The sequence below is a fragment of the Pogoniulus pusillus genome, chromosome 34 (genome assembly GCF_015220805.1).
Source record: "Pogoniulus pusillus isolate bPogPus1 chromosome 34, bPogPus1.pri, whole genome shotgun sequence".
NCBI lineage: Eukaryota > Metazoa > Chordata > Aves > Piciformes > Lybiidae > Pogoniulus > Pogoniulus pusillus.
The window spans coordinates 4,752,632-4,772,912 of record NC_087297.1 but is presented as its reverse complement, the minus strand read 5'-3'; the positions used below and the strand labels follow the sequence as shown (position 1 = coordinate 4,772,912).

Below are 20,281 nucleotides of genomic sequence, written 5' to 3'. Positions count from 1 at the left end.
GAGGAGGAATAGCAATGAAGTGGCTAGCAGGGTGGCTTTTGCTTTCCTTTTTTTTCCCTTCTCTTTTTTTTTTTTTTTGCTACTGAAGTCTATATCACAGGCTCACAGGATAGCAGGGGTTGGAAATGACCAAAGAGATCATCGAGTCTAACCCCCCTGCAACAGCAGGACCATACAATCTAGCTCAGTTCACACAGGAACACATCCAGACAGGCCTTGACAGGCTCCAGAGAAGGAAACTCCACAACCTCTCTGGGCAGCCTGTGCCAGTGCTCTGGGACCCTTACAGCAAACAAGTTGCCCCTTGTGTTGAGCTGGAACCTTCTGTGCTGCAGCTTCCATCCTTTGCTCCTTGTCCTATCCCAGGGAGCAGTGAGCAGAGCCTATCCCCCCCTCCTGACCCCCAGCCCTCAAATAGTTATAGACATTGATTAAATCCCCTCTCAGTCTTCTCTTCTCCAGACTAAGCAGCCCCAGGTCCCTCAGCCTCTCCTCATCAGGCAGTGCTCTAGTCCCTTAATCATCCTCTTAGCCCTCCTCTAGACTCTATCCAGGAGATCCCTGCCCCTCCTAAACTGAGGAGCCCAAAACTGAACACACTGCTCAATATGAGGTCTCAGCAAGGCAGAGTAGAGGAGGAGTAGAACCTCCCTTGCTCTGCTGGACACACTCTTCTTAATACACCCCAAGTTCCCATTGGCCTTCTTGGCCACAAGGGCACATTGCTGTGCCATGGATGTTCTCCACCAGCACTCCCAGGTCCCTCTCCACAGGGCTGCTCTCCAGCAGTCACCTCCCAGCCTGTACTGGTGCAGTTTATTATTCCTCCCCAGATACAGGACTCTGCACTTGTCCTTGTTGAACCTCATTTGGTTCCTCTGTGCCCAGCTCTGTCTGTCCAGGTCTCTCTGGATGGCCACACAGCCTTCAGCTGTCTCAGCCAAGCCTCCCAGCTTGGTGTCATCAGCAAACTCGCTGAGCAGACACTCACATTTAAGAAGATGGGGGTAAAGAAATGATCTTCTTTATGGATTTGAATCTGTATTTATTAAAAGTAATATATTGTGGTACTGTGTAGCAGTTATAAAGTGTTGCTGTGATATCTTGAGTTGTTTGGACAATAGTAACTGTAAACCACATTGTAAATGTTACCTTTTTGAAAAGCAGTAGTGATCAATCTTTGGATGAATACTAATTCTCCTTCCCATTTACTTCTCAGAAGTAAATCCCAGAAGAGCTGGAGGTGGATCTGGCTCAGTCTTTGTCCTTTTGGTCAAGCCACTTTGGGATAGACACCAGACCAAGCTGGGCATAAAACTCTTCAAGTCTTTTGAAGGCCTTGAGCAACCTAAGGGAGGTGTCCCTGCCCATGGCAACGGGGGTGGAACTGGATGATCTTTAAGATCCCTTCCAACCCAAACTATTCAGTGGTTCTATGAGTATTGGGAGCATCTGCAGCTGCAATGAGAGGTCAGCAGAGGCACAGAGCTATGGCTTATATTGCTGGCTGCCTTTCCCCCCCCCCCCCCACCTTAGACTCTTAATGTGAGCTGTCTGCAACTGAGAGTTTTGTTTGTGACCAGAGATGATGTTTGGAGGAGGTCCAGCTTTCTCCATGGGTTATGGGTGGTCTGTGCCTCTGAACTCCAAGTGTGAGCAGCACTGTTTGGTAGTCCAGTAAGTAATTTCTTCAATCATTAGCTGTAGTGACTCTGGGCTAAACTCTTGTCAGGTACCTCTTTATTGTTGTGCTAAACAATCTAGAATATCCATATCTGAAGGTTAGCTAAGCAGGATTGCAGAGTTAGGGCCATGGTAATGGCTTCTGGTTATTGATAGGGTTGTTTTAAAGTGGTGGTTTGATATCCTTGGTTGAGATTTGTGTATGTTCTCAGCTGGCTGTTCCATTTCCACTTAGCACCTCTGAACTGACTCAAACTGTGAGGCTCAGTGCTGAAAAGTGGGGGAGAGTCAACGGGATGGTCAACATCTGGGAGCTGGCTGTTTTGCGAGTCAGTTTTCTCCTCCCACATCAACAGCAAACCATAGGCTTTTGTTACTTTCAGTCTTGCACAGCTGTAGATCTGTAGGAAAGAAAGTCAGTTATGCTTTCTGGAGCAGGTAGAGAGGAGTTTGGGAGCAATAGGTTTTGGCCAGAGAGTCACATACATGGACACTGGTGTGAGAGGCTAAGTATTTATTAGCCGTGGGAAGCCTTGAGGCAGTATCTACAGGGAGTCACCATCCCTGGAGGTGTTCAAGCAAAGCCTGGATGTGGCATTTAGTGCCATGGTCTGATTGATTGGACAGGGCTGGGTGCTAGGTTGGACTGGATGAGCTTGGAGGTCTCTTCCAACCTGGTTGATTTTATGATTCTAAGAAGAGGACTGCAGGAGGAGCCCAGTGGTGAGGGTTCAACCTTCGTACCCAGGCAGATTACTTCTTCCTGTGTTCAGTGCTGTCTGCACATGGCCTGCCCTTCTTCCCAAGGCAAGGCTGATCTATCACTGAGGGAGACCTTCAAACTCTGGAAGCTGCCTGGAAAGATCATTATCCCTGCCCAGCCCAGCCAGATGAGCATGAAGGAGGTTGGCATTTTATCATTCATTTGAAGGAATGCCAGGCTTCATCTCGTTTTTGTACACGATAGACCCTTTGAGGGTCCAGCCTTAACTGTCAGGAGAGGGCAAATGGGGCATTCTGGATAATTGAAAGGGTGCAGGAGAGAAACAAATTTCCTATGTCACCTGAACATCATCTCAGTCCTTCAAGTTCAGATACAAAAAGGTACAATTCTTCTTCTCAGTACCTTCCCGAAATAGTGCATTACAAAACAAAGCAGATGATGCATGACATTTCATAGTGATTTTTCTGGAGAGGGACCTTTAAGTTTCGAAGCTAAATAGTTTGTGCATGGTTTAGCACAATATAAAAAGTCCAATAACTGAAATGAGGCATAAAGCCTCATTTCATCTCCAGCATGTGCATTTCAGCACAACCTTTGTAATGATGTTTTCCCTTCTATTGCCCATACAAGCCAAATATTTCATAACACTTTGGAAGCATTAAAGAACCATCATTGCTTATAGAAGAACACTTTCATTTTTAACCTACTACTGCTTGCAGTAACCCAGAAGATGAGTGGTAGCAAAAGCAATTGGGTAAAGAAGGCAGCAACCTGTTGGCAGTTCTGTTATGTGCACTTCCCATCGTGTTACAGACTTCTTGTGCCAGTGTGCCCCTGTCAGACAGGACAAAGAGAAGGGGTATGGGTGGGAATTAGAATAGGAATGAGTAACTCCTAAGTAGATGAATGGACATGTGTGGTACAGGAAATAGCTTTAAAAAAACCTGAGGTCTTCAACTTAGAATTTTTCTGTGAGTTGTTTCTTGCTGCCTTCGTCTTGTAGATGAAGAAACTCAGTCCAAGAACTGACAAAATGGTAAGGTTTGGAAGGGACCTTGCCCTAGGTGATCCTGCTTTAGCAGGGGAGTTGGGATGCAAGATCTCTCGAGGTCCCTTCCAACCCCTGACATTCTGTGATTCTGTGACCTCCAAAGATCTAGTCCAATTCTGCTAAGAGAGGTTCAGCTAGAGCAGATTGCCTAAGATCACTATGTCCAGACAGGTCTTGAAAGTCTGCAGAGAAGGAAACTCCACAGCCTCTCTGGGCAGCCTGCTCTAGGGCTCCAACACCCTCAGGAAGGAAGTTTTTCCATATGTTTGGGTGTAACTTGCTGTGTTCCAGTTTGTGCCCATTGCCCTTTATTGCTGTCACTGGGCTTTAAAAGTCCAGCCTCATCCTCTTGACACTCAAACCCTCCTTGTAAGAGAGATGCTTCAGTTACCTTTGTAATCTTCTACTGGATTCTCTCCAGCAGTTCCTTGTCTCTTTATAACTGGGGACTCAGAAGTGGACACTACTTCAGATGTGTATGGGCAGAGTAAAGGGGGAGGACAACCTCCCTTGATCTGCTGGTTAGTGCTGCCCAGCTATTGGGAACTGAGGTGTCAGCTCTGTCTTGATGGGAGAAGTGGGGACCTTGGCTATCTGAGATGATGAAAATGAGTCACAGGCTGAGCTGAGGACAGAAATGAACCTCTTAGTACTTCTCTGTGTTTCTGCCTTACCCTTAGATTCTGCAGAGAGGGCACTGTCAGCAGGCTTGGTTTTGGTTCTTGTTGCATTGTAGTTGTTTCTAATTAATTGATGTTAATAGTTGAACTTGATGGTCTTAAAGGCCTTTTCCAAGCAAAATGATGCTATGATTCTGTGATGTGACTGGAACTTTGTGAGGCTTGAGGTGCAAATCCTTGTGGCCGTTCCACTGGCAATGGACTGAAGTGTAACATAGGACATGGAGGGAAATGGTTTTCTTGCTGGTGGGCAGGTGTTTGGGAGGGACACAGTCTGTCTAGGGTTGAAAACACAGAAGGATGTTGCTTTTGTGTGAACTGACCCATAAAGTGCAAGTCTTGAACTTAAGAGTTGCATGTGGTAGAAGTAGCAGCAAGTGAAGTCTTTCTGCTTTGAATATGTGCTCTTAATGCATTTTGTGTCACACTGAGTTCAAGTGGGCTGCTTTTTCATTATTTGTTCTTTCTTCTCTGTCTGCCTTTGCAGTGAGGTTTCGAAGCTGTGATGGAAACAAAAAAATACACTTTGGCAGCAGTGAGCCAGAAGCTTTCAGAGTAGGTGAGGATGGTGTGGTCTACGCGGAGCGAAGCTTCCAACTTTCAGCAGAGCCCACAGAGTTCGTCGTGTCTGCTCAAGACAAGGAAACCCAGGAAGAGTGGCAAATGAGAGTGAAGCTAACCCCTGAGCCAGCTTCAGAACAGGTGAAACAACTAAATGCAGCCTGCATAAATGTATCTTGGCAAACAAGCCTACAACCAGGGATTGTATTCCATCTGTCATAGAATCATAGAATCAGCCAGGTTGGAAGAGACCTCCAAGATCGTCCAGTCCAACCTAGCACCCAGCCCTAGACAATCATCTAGACCGTGGCACTAAGTGCCTCATCCAGTCTTTTCTTGAACACCTCCAGGGACAGTGACTCCACCACCTCCCTGGGCAGCCCATTCCAATGCCAATCACTCTCTCTGCCGACAACTTCCTCCTAACATCCAGCCTAGACCTGCCCTGGCACAGCTTGAGACTGTGTCCCCTTGTTCTATTGCTGGTTGCCTGGGAGAAGAGCCCAACCCCACCTGGCTACAGTGTCCCTTCAGGTAGTTGTAGACAGCAATGAGGTCATCCCTGAGCCTTCTCTTCTGCAGGCTGCACACCCCCAGCTCCCTCAGCCTCTCCTCATGGGGTTTGTGTTCCAGGCCCCTCACCAGCTTTGTTGCCCTTCTCTGGACACCTTCCAGCACCTCAACATCTCTCTTGAATTGCATGGCCCAGAACTGGACACAGGACTCAAGGGGTGGCCTGAGCAGTGCTGAGTACAGGGGCAGAAGAACCTCCCTTGTCCTGCTGCCCACACCTTTCCTGATGCAGGCCAGGATGCCATTGGCTCTCTTGGCCACCTGGGCACACTGCTGCCTCATCTTCAGCCTATTGTCTACCAGTACCCCCAGGTCCCTTTCCTCCTGGCTGCTCTCAGCCACTCTGTCCCCAGTCTGTAGTGCTGCTTGGGGTTGTTGTGGCCCAAGAGCAGAGCCCTGCACTTGGGCTTGTTAAATCTCATCCCATTGGCCTCTGCCCACCCATCCAGCCTGTCCAGGTCCCTCTGCAGGGTATTCCTACCTTCCAACAGCTCCACAGCTGCTCCTCGCTTGGTGTCATCTGCAAATTTACTGCTGCTGGACTCAATCCCCTTCTCCAGATCATCAATAAAGATATTGAACAGGACTGGGCCCAGCACTGATCCTGTCATGCACCTCTGCATGGGGCAGTGCAGTAATGTACATCTAGTGAATGCAAAGCTGGAGCTTCAGGATGAATTTCCTTCAGTCTGGTGCTCTGTGTCTTTCCTATGGCAGGGAAGGACATGCCTGTTTCAGTAGCTGGGATTCATTTCTGTTTGAGCTTTTTATTGTTTGCATGGCTCGCGTTTTATACCTGAATTTAAGCCGGCCACGGTCATTTCTTTGTTTGCAATTGCTTCAAAGTATGACAGTATTTATTCAAGTGGTTAAATATAACCACAAAATAAACAGATTTGTGCTCGAATGCATCAGTCATGTTTATTAGATGGGAGCTGTAGATTTACAGCAGTAGCAGGAAAGCGTTTCTGGCAAGGAATATTGGCTTTGTCTTGTTCCTTCATAATCAAATTGGAGATTGTAAATTATTCATGATTCCAGCAGCACTTGGGAAGGAAGATGGTCTCCCTCTGCTGGAAGCTGCCACAGCATAAACCACCTAGTGGAACAAAAATCAAACTGAGCAAGAGACAAATAGCAATGCATTTACTCCAGGAAGGCAGCGTTGGGGCTGCTGCCTTTTTCTGTTGTATCGCTTGCTGCCTGCTGCTTCTTAACCTTCTCTCACAAAGTGCTAAGTATACAAATGAACAACAAAATTTATTCAGAGATTAACTTAGGTCTGCATTGCAAGATCCAAATAGAATGTCAAAATAGTGTGGTGATGCAAAACATCCTTCCCAAGAGCATACTGGAAACCAGAGATGTGTAATCCTCATCTTTTTGTTTGCTTAGGTGATGATGAGGTCAGATCTTCTGAGTCTTTTTTTTTTAGCAAAGGCAAACTCTGCTGTGAGCACAGACTGAAAGAGTTGGGGCTGTGCAGGCTGGAGCAGAGGAGGCTCCCAGGTGACCTTCTTGTGGCCTTCCAGCATCTGAAGTGGGCTAAAAAAAGCTGGGGAGGGACTTTTTAGGCTATCAGGGAGTGTCAGGACTGGGGGCAATGGAGCAAAGCTGAAGGTGGGGAAAGTCAGCCTGGAGGTGAGGAGGAAGTTGTTGAGCATGAGAGTGGTGAGAGGCTGGAATGGGTTGCCCAGGGAGGTGGTGGAAGACTCATCTCTGGAGGTGTTTAAGGCCAGGCTGACTGAGGCTGTGTGCAGCCTGCTCTAGGGTAGGGTGTCCCTGCTGTGGCAGGGGTTTGGAAATAGATGATCCTTGTGGTCCCTTTCAACCCTGACTGATTTTATGAACCTGTTTTTTGTCTGTAAAAATTTGTTAAGAGTAGATACTTGGATTTATCAGGGCATGCCCTGCTCATTCCAAAGATCCCAGGAAGGAACTTTATACAAGGGTTTGGGGTGACAGGATGAGAGGGGACAGCTTTAAGCATGAGGAGAGTAGACTTAGAGTGCATACTAGGAGGAAATTCTGCACTGCTGGGGGTGGCGAGACACTGGCACAGGTTGCTCAGGGAGATTGTGGATGCTCCCTCCCTGGAGGTGCTCAAGGCCAGACTGGAGGAGGCCTTGAACAAGCTGATCTAGTGGAAGGTGTCCCTGCCCACAGCATGGGGTTTGGAACTGGATGATCTTTAAGGTCAATTCCACCCCAGCCTGTGAATACAGTTCAGGCATCCTTGTTGTCAGCAGACTGTGGAGCAGTGGAATGTGGCCTCAAGTTGGTTAATTATTTGTACTGAGCCATATTTGATTCACCTTTTTTTGCTCTTAGAAAGAGTTGGGAAAAGTTTTTTTCCTGTCTCCACCCTTAAGCAAGCTGGCATGACTGTGTGTGTGCTGATCCAAAGGCTGAACTGAGTGCAGATAGAGAAGGGAATGTTGACACCAAGCAAAGATTAATGCCCAGTGTGTAAAGTGGGTCATCTACTGCATCCATCATGCCTGACATAGGTTTAAAATAATTACAGCATTAATTCTATGGGATTTAATAGGATCATAAATATTTGAGACATTCCCTACCAGTATGTATTAAACTTCTCTTGAAACTCAAATTATATTTTAGCACACCCAGATCTAAATTTAATGTAGAGTGGCACATTACCTGCACTGAAGTTCTGGTTAATGAGAAATACATAAAGGCATACTGTTAAATTCTGCAAGGTACTAACTACTTTTCAGAAGGTGCAGAGCAGTTTACACAGTGGTGCTAAGTTATAAATAGTTGATAAATCCATTTCTCCTCCAACTTGTGGAAGGAGAAGAGAAAAGGAGTGCTTAACATTTTGCAGTGCAGTTGTAAATACTCTTGGTTGTTTTCCTACTGTGTTGTGAAGGCGAACAAACCAGCTCTGTGAGCACAGAGGAAGGAGCCTCTCAGTCCATTTTGTACTTGTATCTGAGTTGATTTTATAACACCTCCCAGTGATTCTCCTTCTAACATGTGCTTCATTTTATCTTGCACCTGGGAAAGGACCAAAAGAAAATTGAAGACATCGTATTTCCATGGCAACAACACAAGCACAGCAGCCCTCTGAAGAGGCAGAAGAGAGACTGGGTTATTCCTCCAATCAACCTACCAGAAAATTCCAGAGGACCATTTCCTCAGGAATTAGTGAGGGTAAGGAAGTTAATAGAAATGTGGTTTTGGTGTCCCTTGGAGAGCTCTTGAGGAGATTTTGTGTGAGTGATGTCTTGTTCATAGTCCAAACGTTTGTCAGAATCTTTGGGGCTGGTTTCTCTTGCTACCTTTGTGGGTAGTGGGTTGGCTGCCTGGACTAGGGGTTTCTTAAAGTTATCCCTGTGCTGCCATACTGGTGGAAGATGAACTCGTGGCTTGGTTGTTAAGTGCTGTGATGACTTCCTTAAGTGGTTGAGGATCTCTGCCGGTTCAGGAGATCTCCAGTCATCTGCACAGCAGTTTTCCAGCTGGGGAATTGTGGGGATGAGCCAGAGGAGTGGTGCACCAGAAGACAGGAAGAAATAGCTTGGAAGGGGATGAGGACATCATCTTCACCACCCAGCTCTGTGGCACAGATGTAGCTGGGCTAGGAGCCCAGCATAGAATCATAGAATCAATCAGGTTGGAAGAGACCTCCAGAATCATTCAGTCGAGGCTGAGGGAGCTGGGGTTGTTTTGCTTGGAGGCTCAGGGGTGACCTCATTGTTGTCTACAACTACCTGAAGGGAGGTTGTAGCCAGGTGGTGGTTGGTCTCTTCTGCCAGGCAAGCAGCAACAGAACAAGGGGACACAGTCTCAAGTTGTGCCTGGGGAGGTCTAGGCTGGATGTTAGGAGGAAGTTGTTGGCAGAGAGAGTGATTGGCATTGGAATGGGCTGCCCAGGGAGGTGGTGGAAGAGAGTTTCCAGCTGTGGTACTGGTTAGTCATGATCAGCTTCTGTGAGTATTAGTTGGAGCTTGGCAGAGCATTAGCCCCAGTAGACAGGATAGAGTTCTGCTGTGTTTTGGTGCTGTGCCTGCTGGTGATTCACCTGCTCCTCACACAGGCAGTGCCCTTTTGATTTTTCTCCTTGGAAGGTGAGCCCAGAGTTCAGTCTTCCAACAAAATCAACGAGTTTCTCCACGCCAGCAGCCGAAGACAGTCTATGTATAGCTTTCTTTTGGGAAGACAGAGAAGGGAGAGAACTAAACAAACCAGCCTTTTGTTTCTTAGGTAGTTTTATGATAGTATATTTCTTCTTTAGAATCAGAGCACTTCTGGTGAAGGTAAGTGTCGAGTTGGCCTCTCTTCTAGGTCAGGTGGGAGAGAGAGACACACAGACTCACACCAGTGTGATGCATAAAGGTCACTCTGTGTATTGAAGCTAAGCATGATGCCTGTGTAGTGGAGTTCAGTAGAGGGGCATGTGCTTTTGATAGGCTTACATAGCAGAGATGAGATGCCCACATGCACAGAGGCAGACCTGACCAACTACCCCTCTTAATCCCCCTTTGCAACAACTTAGCCACAGCACTGCTTGTTCCCAGGGCTGACCAGCCTGCCCTGCTCGCAGCTCAGAACTCCCTCAGCTTCTCTGCCAGCCTCCCAAGGTCACCCCTCTGCAGCTGTGTGCCTCCTTATCAGTTCAGTTACTCAATCCTGCTTGCTCTCCTTATTTTCTCAGACTATTCAGTTCTGCCCAACTCTGCTCAATCCTGTTCAAACCCTGGCAGGTAAGAATCCTGATGGGCATTGGTTTAAGCTTTATGCTCCTGACAATTCATTGAGCAGCTTTCTGGTGGTGCAGTTGAAACCCCCCAACTTTCTACTAACTTTTTACCCTTTCCAGAATAATCATTTGTACAAAGATGGAAAAACCACAAGCAAGAGCTGCTGCTTGCCTCAGCAGCAGTCCCATCCACTGCCTGTCTGTAACTCATCCAAACATTTCTCTTTCTTGACTCGCAGATTAGGTCTGATCGTGACAAGAGCCTCTCGCTGCGCTACAGCGTGACGGGCCCAGGAGCTGACCAACCTCCAACTGGCATCTTCATCATCAACCCCATCTCAGGGCAGCTGTCTGTGACAAAGCCTTTAGACCGGGAGCAGATTGCTTCTTTTCATGTAAGAGTTTAATTTACCATCAATCAGATTATCAAATTGAAGATTTAACATCTGCTTCAAACCCGACTTGAGCAGCCGGCGTTTAGCTTTCTGTGAGATATGATTTGAAGAGTTTGTAGCAGATTTGTATTTATTGTACTGACTCAGACTAACTCTTACTATGTTTAAGCAGCTTAAGTACATTAACATATGTAAACAGTGATTAAATGTATTTAGATGAAGTAATTGTTAACGATTGGGATATGGATAGTGTAGCTTCCTTCAAATGCAGGCCATTGATCACAGTCTCCACTGGAATGTGTAGTTTCCAGAAGTTTACTTTTCATTCAACAACTTCAATTAGGGATGTGACTGCTATTAGAATTGCAGCAGCTGTGATCTGAGAAATGGATGGGAAGAATAACCTACCCATTTTCATTTTTGGGGCCAAATGTAAGCATTTTAATGGAATTCTAGATTAGGTCTGTCAGCTTAGGAAAATTATATTCTTTGCTCTAAATGAATTGACAAAGCAGGCCCATGGATTCCAGAGAGTCACAGAATGGTTTGGGTTGGAAGGGACCCTAAAGATCATCTAATTGCAACCCCATGTCATGGGCAAGGACATCTCTTGCTAGACCATGTTGCTAAATGCCCCATCCGACCAGTCTTTGAACACACCTCATCATTTAATACATCATGCACACAGAGACAGCTGGAGCTTTGTTGTGACACTGACTTTCAAAGCCTTTCTGGTTCCCTTCAGCCACACTCTGCGCTGCCTGCTTCACCTGTTTCACCTCATCCTCACTTCCAGAGGCTCTTTATAGAAGCATTTCTCTGCATGGCACACTTGGGTCAATGGGCTTGTTTCGTGTGAAGGTTTATCTTGTTCTCCACAGGCAATTCCGTGCTTCCAGAGGTACAGTCATTAGAACAGTGCATTCTAAAAGCTGTAGGCAAGGGGCACACAAGTGACCACAAGCATTTTTCCCAGCAACGTGAAGCATTAAGTCCTAAAGAGTACTTTGAGAGGACACAAAGTTAGCATTCAGATTAAAGTCACTTTAGCTTATATTAGAACTTCCATGAACCTGCTGTTTTAGCTCTTCCTTCCCTCTGAATGCTGTCTTAACAGCAGAGCTCTCTTCTCAACCTCATTTTATCACATAAATGGAAAGAGTTTTGAAGGAAGAGGGGACACCAAGCTACGACCTCTGTGTTTGTGAGACCACACTGAAATCATTACTGAAGTCACTCAGCTGCTAGAGAGTTTCCAGCATGTCATGGATTAAAACACTCCTTGCCTTGAGCTCCGGGAAGCCCTTCAAGAGCTGCTCCCAAAGAGAGGAGGCAGCAGGAGGCATCTGGGGGAAGGTGTGTGGGGGAATGGCTGTGACAGCAGAGCAGCTCCCACATCCATAAGTTTTTTACTGGGAGTTTGACATTGGCATGCAGGATTTAGTGACTTGGGAGTTTACTTTTCTGTGAGTCATTTCCCAAGTGGTGAGTTAATGCCCTCTTGCTCCTGTCTGCTAGGTTTGGAGCCAGAAGATGTGTGTGTGTGCATACAGATATATGTATGTGTGTATTTATATATACCAGGGCATATATATATATATTTAATACATTTTTAAAGCAGGCTTCAGCAGGACTGCTGTAGGAGGAGGTTGTTCTTTTGTCTAGAAGGTGGCAGGCTCTGGCCTGGATATCAAGTTCTTCATTTTTAGAAAGTACTGTGCTCCCATTTTTTGGCTGTCCAATTTAAGATGATTTAGGTAAGTCTTACTGTCAAAGGTAGATTCTTAGTCCTCTCTGGCAACCAAAGCAATAAATTTAAGTGTCTCAGTATCTCTGAAACTCAGTCCATACACTTTAGATTAATTTTAGCCTGGAATTTCAGTCTGCTTACTGACAGTGATTTATCACAAGCCTTACTTCAGTGTTCCAGGTAACACAGATCTATTCCATGCACTCTTCCTGTGCATCTATGTCTATTAATTATCCATAATATCAGGAAAGAAGTTCTGAAAGTGATGTCAGTGTTCATTCCCTGGGGATTCTTAATAAGTTGCTGCCTGTTTGATATAAATCTGCATATTCCTAGAGTCTGTTTTCTAGTGGCCATTACTAAAACCAGATTTATATGACACAGTAGGCATTGGTATTAATCAAAATGACACAAAGCAAAGTCATTTGCAACAAATCAAAGAAGTAAGTCTGCAACTTGGAATCGTTTAGAAGACTGAACAGGACTTTCAACCTGAGCATTCAAAGGGTTTGATATGAGGGAGGAGTAATATAGTGAGCTAAAAATGTCTGACCTGAAAATTCCTGTCACCATTACTCTGTGTTTGTGGCTGGATGATGGGCAAATTCCAACTCTGTTCAATGGTTTTTGCAGCTGAGAGCACATGCAGTGGACGTGAATGGAAACCAGGTGGAGAACCCTATTGACATTGTTATTAATGTCATTGATATGAATGACAACAGACCTGAATTCTTACACCAGGTTTGGAATGGGACAGTCCCAGAAGGATCAAAGCCAGGTAATACATAACAAGGGCTCTTAAATTGTGCATGTGGGGAAAAGATCCATTTTGAAGGTGTTGAAAAACATTCATTCAGACCTTAGGACTAGTGTGGTTAGAAGAGATCTTTGGGGTTAATCCTGACCACTTGCCTGGAACTTACAATTCCACCACACTACCTTATGACATTTCAAAGTTGTCTTGGTGTGAGGAGCACAATCTCATGCAAGGTCTTTGTATTTTGTCTTAGCTTTAATTCAGTTTTCAGCATGCTAGGATCAGTTTCCAAAAGATGCAAGTATTATGTGCCTAAACTGAAACAGAGAGGTCTTTGAGAACACGACTTAGAATCGTAGAATCAGCCAGGTTGAAAGAGACCTCCAAGCTCATCCAGTCCAACATAGCACCCAGCCCTAGCCAGTCAACCAGACCATGGCACTAAGTGCCCCAGCCAGGCTTGGCTTCAACACCTCCAGAGACAGTGCCTCCACCACCTCCCTGGGCAGCCCATTCCAATGCCAATCACTCTCTCTGGGAAGAACTTCCTCCTAATATCCAGCCTATACTTGTAAATTCCTGGTTTTAAAAGTCCTTTTTATAGTGTCAGAGTTCTTACAGTGATGTTCATGACAGCTCCTGGCATGCATTTGCTTAGTTGACAGATCAAGGTGTAAGAGACTTCTGAAATACCAGCAGAGCTGGTTCTAGGTTCATAGATTCACAAAATGGTTTGGGTTGCAAGGAAGTTAATAATCCATTTCCAACCCCCATGCCATGGGCAGGGACACCTTCTACTAATCCAGGTTGCTCAAGGCCTCATTCAGCCTGGCCTGGAACACCTCCAGGGAGGGAGCATCCACAACCTCCCAGGGCAACCTGTGCCAGTGTCTCCCCACCTTCACTCTAAAGATTTTTTTTCTACTCTCCAGTGTAAATCTACATTCTTCCCTCTTAAATCCATTTCCCCCTGTCCTGTTCCTACAAGCCCTTGTAATAAGTCCCTCCCCAGCTTTCTTGCAAGCCCCCTTCAGGTGCCAGAAGGCTGTTCTGAGGTCCAGGTTGAACAGCGGCATCTCAGCCTGCTGCCATAGGGGAGGGTCTCCAACCTTCATTGTCATGGTCTCCTCTGGAGCTGCTCCAACAGTTCCACGTCCTTCTTGTGCAAGGGGCACCAGAACTGGGAGCAGCACTGCAGGTGGGGAATCCTGAGAGCAGAGTAGAAGGGCAAAGTGCCCTCCTGCATCCTTCTGGTCACACTGCTTTTGTTGCAGCCTAGGACACAGTTGGCTTTCTCATTCTGAATCTCCGAGGCTTCGGATCTGCTGGGATTTGAAATCAAGCAGTTCCCTTTGAATTCTCAAGAAAACTCTGAATGTTGTTCACATGGCATTAAAATTCTGCTCTGCTCAGACTCAAGTTTGCACTATGGCTGAAACCACTTTCTTAAATCGTCAGTAATGCATAATGAATTTTTCAGAAAGGTTAGCACAAGAAATGTATTTCCTCCCTCTGCAGCGTTGACTTAGCCTTTGGGATGGAAAGGACATGCATTTCCAAGACCTTTGGCAGAGTATTGTTTACATTGATTTTTAATCTCTATCAGTGTGTGCACCAATCCTGAAAATTAACTCTTGTTTGCCTTGGCCCAATTAATGATGTTTTTATCCAAACGTTGAGGAGCTCTGTGGCTGCAGCAATGTTATTGGTGGCAGACTTGTGGGCTTTCATTGTTTATGCAGCTTCTTCAGTTATAAGCAGATCTGAGATTTTATAAACAAGGAGTATTTTTATCTCCTCTTCTGTGTTTTAATTAGTCTGTTGGTGGGTCTTGTGTTTAACCAGTTTGTTTGCAGTAAGGGAAGGAATGTGCAGAGTTGCCCAAAAGAAATAACACTGCTGTGGTCGTTGCTCGTAAGCCATCTTCTGTCATCTGAGCAAACTGTTTAGATAACATCCATTCTTTATCCTGCTGCCAGGAACCTATGTGATGACTGTTACTGCCATCGATGCTGATGATCCCAACGCTCAGAACGGGATGCTCAGATACAGGATTTTGTCCCAGGCCCCGAGCAGTCCCTCTCCAAACATGTTCACCATCAACAACGAGACCGGTGACATTATCACTGTAGCAGCTGGCCTTGACAGAGAGGTAGGGCAGATCTTAATCTGTGGCCTGGGTTGTACTTACTGTGGTGAAAATGCTTGTGACTTAATGATGTTTCTCTCCCGACCCACTCTGAACTGTCTCCCTGGAAAAGAGGAAATTCTCATGGGGATGAAAACTGGAGTCACACATTCCGTATGTGTAATCTCTCCTGGTTCTTTGGAGGCACAGAAAGGAGCTCATCTCAAAAGCCTGTTTGTTGTTAAGGAACTGGAGCAGAGTGATGCAGATAAGGAGCTTAGGTGCTCAGCCTGAGTGCTGAAGTGAGAGAGATTCCACATAGAATCATAGAATCAACCAGGTTGGAAGAGACCTCCAAGATCATCCAGTCCAACCTAGCACCCAGCCCTAGCCAGTCAACCAGATCATGGCACTAAGTGCCCCAGCCAGGCTTGGCTTCAATACCTTCAGGCATGGTGACTCCACCACCTCCCTGGGCAGCCCATTCCAATGCCAATCACTCTCTCTGTGAAGAACTTCCTCCTAACATCCAGCCTAGACCTGCCCTGGCACAACTTGAGACTGTGTCCCCTTGTTCTGTTGCTGCTTGCCTGGCAGCAGAGCCCAACCCCACCTGGCTACAGCCTCCCTTCAGGTAGTTGTAGACAGCAATGAGGTCCCCCTGGAGCCTCCTCTTCTGCAGGCTGCACACCCCCAGCTCCCTCAGCCTCTCCTCACAGGGCTGTGCTCCAGGCCTCTCACCAGCTTTGTCGCCCTTCTCTGGATATGTTCCTGTACCTCAACCTCTCTCTTGAATTGAGTAGCCCAGAACTGGACACAGCACTTCACGATGTGGCCTGAGCAGTGCTGAGTACAAGGGAAGAATTGTACTGACAACTGCATAGATAGGAGATGTGTCTCAAGGCCTGGACACCCATTCAAGTAGCTAACTAACTAACTAAAAGCTCTGACTGTCGAGAACTCCCTGCTGCATGCTGGGCAAGTCCTGTCCTGTCTAGACAGTTCTTTGCTGTGACTGCCACGAGGGAAGGAGGGTGCCAGATCCTCTGCTCTGGTTCACTCATCTGTGAGGTGAGAATAAAAATCCTTGCCTGCCAGCTCCTGCTCTGTCAGATGGAACTAACTGTGCTTTTGAACCACTTGAAAACTTGACCAGAGAGAGGCGTTATTTGATAAACAAACTATAAAATCCAAGCAAACCTTTCTTATTCTATTCAACACATCTTGTTTCAGCCTCTGTTTTACTAACCTCATTAAATCTGAAGGCTTTTTTTTTTAAAGCTGGGTTTGCTGTTCATCTTTAAGCTGTTTGCTTACACTGAAAATAGAGAACAAAAAGAACTTTTTGATGCTCTGTATTGGCTGTTTGTTTTCTGATGCGTTACAGTTCGAAAGGGGCAGTCAGAAGATTTGAGAAGCTAAACAGACTTAGACACTGCAATTAATTTTTGAAGCTTCACTCTCTTTCTATTTAAATTGTTCTTGAGGAAGATGGATTGGTGGAAAGTAAAACCCTGAACTTTACAGTGTTGCCCTGTGAAATTAAGAGCATGATGGGCAGCTTTGCCCTTGTTTCTAAAATCCCCTGGTCAGCTTTGGCAGGTGAACTTTCAGAAGGACGTAGAGATTAACTCAGTTTTATTACTTCAGTGACTAGCTGTACTGCAGTGATTTAACTCAGAGGAAACCAGCTCTCTGTGGAGCTTAGACCCTCACTTTAACAGCTGGAGAAGCCTTGTCACTTGCCATCAGTTTTCCTGATGGATCGCTCTGCTGAGCCCCAAATGAGTATTTATAAACATTCCTTCCACATGTTGAATATTAATGATTAATGTTAAACCATTCAAATATTAAATCAGACTAATAGGAGATAAAATGGTTTCCTTCCCAAGCTTTGCTTCCTTCATTTCCTGAGTCATTTTGTGGAAGTCAATTAAATTAAAATGACCAGGAGTCTAAAAAGCTAGACCTGAATGCAGCAGGGTGGGCTGGGGAGTGTCTTGCAGCACAAGATTCCTTATTGCCCACTAACCCATCTGCTTCTGGCTTTTTCTGTAGGTCTTGTCTCTTTTTAGAATCATAGGATCATAGAATCAGTCAGGGCTGGAAGGCACCACAAGGATCATCTAGTTCCAACCCCCCTGCCATGGGCAGGGACTCCTCACACTAGATCAGGCTGCCCAGAGCCTCATTCAGCCTGGCCTTAAACACCTCCAGAGATGAGGCTTCCAGCACCTCTCTGGGCAACCCATTCCAGGGTCTCACCACCCTCATGGTATAGAACTTCTCCCTAACATCCATTTCTGGAGAGCTCTAATTAGACTCATAAAATATTGGACACAATTTTTGGGTCTCAGATTTTATGACACACTCTTTACAGGAGTGTTTAAGGGTTCAAACAACAACAAAGAGTGGCTCCTCTGCTGGCATTCATCATCTGCTAGTGATTTCAGTTAAGCTGCACTCTGCACTTATTATCTGTGCAAACATGCACAGGAGGAGAGTTGCTTAGGTAAGGACTAAGCTAAAGGCAGGGGAAATCTTTCACTTGCTCTCCCAAAAGATGCTGTTTCATGAGATCCAGCTGTTCCTTCTTCCACTATTGCTGTGGAATGCACTTCAGCATTAAAACATCTGCCTTACTAGCTGGAGGTGCCAAAATGTCAGGCCCAGGGTACTCTAAATTTACACACTGACATTCCTGCCTCACGTAAGGTTAATTCAGTGAAGTGCTCTTCCATTTGGCCTGTGCTGAAGTGGAAAGATGTGACCTGATGAGGTCTGTGTTCTTTCTTGAAGCTGCCAGTTCATTTTTGGGATGTGTTGCTGCAGAGTGTCCGTGCAGGCTGCTGACACCAACTCCACAGCTTATTCTTGGCTGCTTCTCAGCCCTCAGTAAAAAGAGGAGAGCCACCTCCCCTAACTCCCTCATGCATGGAAAGTTATGTTCTTGTTCATATCTGAAATTTCATTCTCAGCAGTTGATCTTTTTGTATATGAGTGTTGGGGAGGGGGAAAAACAAACATATATATTGCTGTCTTCTGGGGCACTCTGTAGGGGGAAGCTTCTAGTGCACTTCTTCAGCTAGAATCAAATAAGAAGACTGTGCAGAAGTTGAGTCTCTGTGTAGTAATAATGGAGTTTCCTTAATGAAATTTGCTTCTTGGGATCAATGTGTTAAGACCCAGGTGAATCAGAAGCACCTGGTGTTTCAATAACATGGAGTCATCTGGCTGCAAGATTTGTTTTAACACTGCTGTAGGTTTTATTGCTTCACAATAAGTAAAGTGTATTTTTTTTTTATTATTTTATTTTTTTCCCTGGGATAAAAGTGGTAAAATTATTTCTTTGATTCCCTCGTGGCTGCTGCTCTTGGTGGTGTTGTGAGGGAAACCTTTAGGATGTTTATTTTAGTTTGAAGGTCACTTTGCGAGCCAGATTTCATATGCAAATGTATGCATTGTTAAACACATATATATATTGCATTTCTGTGTAAATAATGTTAGTCTTGCCTTTTTAAAGGACTGTGGGATGTGCATGCAGTGATACACTGTGATGATTTGGGTGTTACCCACCCCCCACCACTGAAGAAAAATCATCCAGACTAGACTCAGCCTCTGGAAATTGAATGAGGCTTTCATAGAATCATAGCATCAACCAGGTTGGAAGAGACCTCCAAGATCACTCAGTGTAACCTATCACCCAGCCCTGTCCAATCAACTAGACCATGGCACTAAGTGCCTCATCCAGGCTTTCCTTGAGCACCTCCAGGGATGGTGACTCCACCACCTCCATCAGCACAATATGCAAGCAAATATTTACAATCTCTACAGCTAGAGACAGAAATATACAAGGTAAAAAAAGCAATACAGAAGCACAGCAGCCCTCCCAGAAACCAGAATCCTCAGGAGGGGCTCCCAACCACCCTTCCACCTTCTTCCTACTCCTCTACCTTAACCCAGACTTTGCCTTACATTCAAGTTGAGTTTGGAGGGTCAGCCAGGGGGGTTAGGAAGCAGATGGATTAGTCACACAGACAGCAGATTAGAGAGGGAAGTGCAGCCCCAAAGACAGAGCAAACAACGTTTATGTTCTTGTTCTTATGTGTCTCAGCAAGCCTATGAGTGCAGTAGACATCATCACTGTTTCCTTTTCACAGCTTATCATCTAATTCTTCTCACCAAAATATTCTAGCTAGCCCCAAACTAGCACATAGACATCTCAGGAGGGTGTTGTAAGGGTTCCTCTGTGAAGGATGATGCAAGCATCTTCAGCAGGAGATAAAGAATGGTAGACTAGCTTGGGTTGGAAGGGATCATCTGGTTCCAACCCCTCTGCCATGGGCAGGGACACCTCCTTCTAGATCAGGTTGTTCAAGGCTCCATCCAACAATTTTCAGCAGTTCTAGGCTTGAAGTCTTGAGGGATTCATTAAAACAAAACAACCAAAAAACAATCCCCAAACAACCAACTTCTTTTAAAACCTTTTAAGTCAGTGGCTCCTACTTGCTGCTTGGAAGTCTGTGTGGCTGTTAAATGTCTAATGCGTGTCGTAGTGTCTGGCCAGAATTTGAGAGGCAGTTAGCCATGATAAGTGAGATTGTCCTTGCTGGGATTTTTTTGTGTCAGTATCCATAGTCTCTTTTAGTAAATTGTTTCCATGAGAAGCAATCTCTCATACTGCAGTAGTGAGAGAAAAGAAGATGCCAAGCCAGGGATGGAGGGGGATGGAAAAAAAAAACTACTTTTCTTTAAATACTTTTATTTTGCCAGAAGGTTTATGCCAGTGTCAGTAACCCATTCATGAAAGTGCTATTTCAAAGTAACAGCAACTTATGGTTGTGCATGTTCTTTTGGGAAGAGCTTGGATGCCAACACCTCGCTCTCCTGGGAGGCTGAGCTGGTATATGACAACCCATGTGCAATATTTGCATTGCATGGGAGAAAACCATCAACGAGTTAAAAGCAACTCCTCAGCAGCTCCACACAAAAAATAGCTTTCTAATTTAATATTGGATTCTGCTTTTTTTAATCCAGCCCTGTGGAGTTGGTGTTAAACCAGTTTGAGGAACATGTGCTGGAGAGAGCCCTGGCCCTGCTCCAGCCCTGAGGGAGAGCCGCCTGGCTGGGAGGGCTGTTAGTGAGTGGGGAGAAGGGGGGTGGGAAAGCAGCAGCCATCTTCAGCTGGGCTGTTTAACATTTATGGAAGCAGCCCTGTGTGGTTGTTCCCTCCCCCTTTCTCCCAGTGCCCTT

At 45.6% G+C, this 20,281-nt stretch overlaps 1 protein-coding gene across 2 annotated transcripts in view; it reads left to right on the top strand.

Annotated features, from left to right (window-relative positions):
• Positions 1 to 20,281, top strand: part of CDH2 (cadherin 2) — a 166,459-nt gene that overhangs the window by 99,110 nt on the left and 47,068 nt on the right. For both annotated transcript variants that reach the window (XM_064170818.1, XM_064170819.1), the window contains exons 3-7: positions 4,626 to 4,840; positions 8,303 to 8,449; positions 10,238 to 10,393; positions 12,777 to 12,921; positions 14,880 to 15,052. In XM_064170818.1, coding sequence (XP_064026888.1) covers positions 4,626 to 4,840; positions 8,303 to 8,449; positions 10,238 to 10,393; positions 12,777 to 12,921; positions 14,880 to 15,052 — 836 coding nt within the window. The remainder of the gene's footprint in view (positions 1 to 4,625; positions 4,841 to 8,302; positions 8,450 to 10,237; positions 10,394 to 12,776; positions 12,922 to 14,879; positions 15,053 to 20,281) is intronic.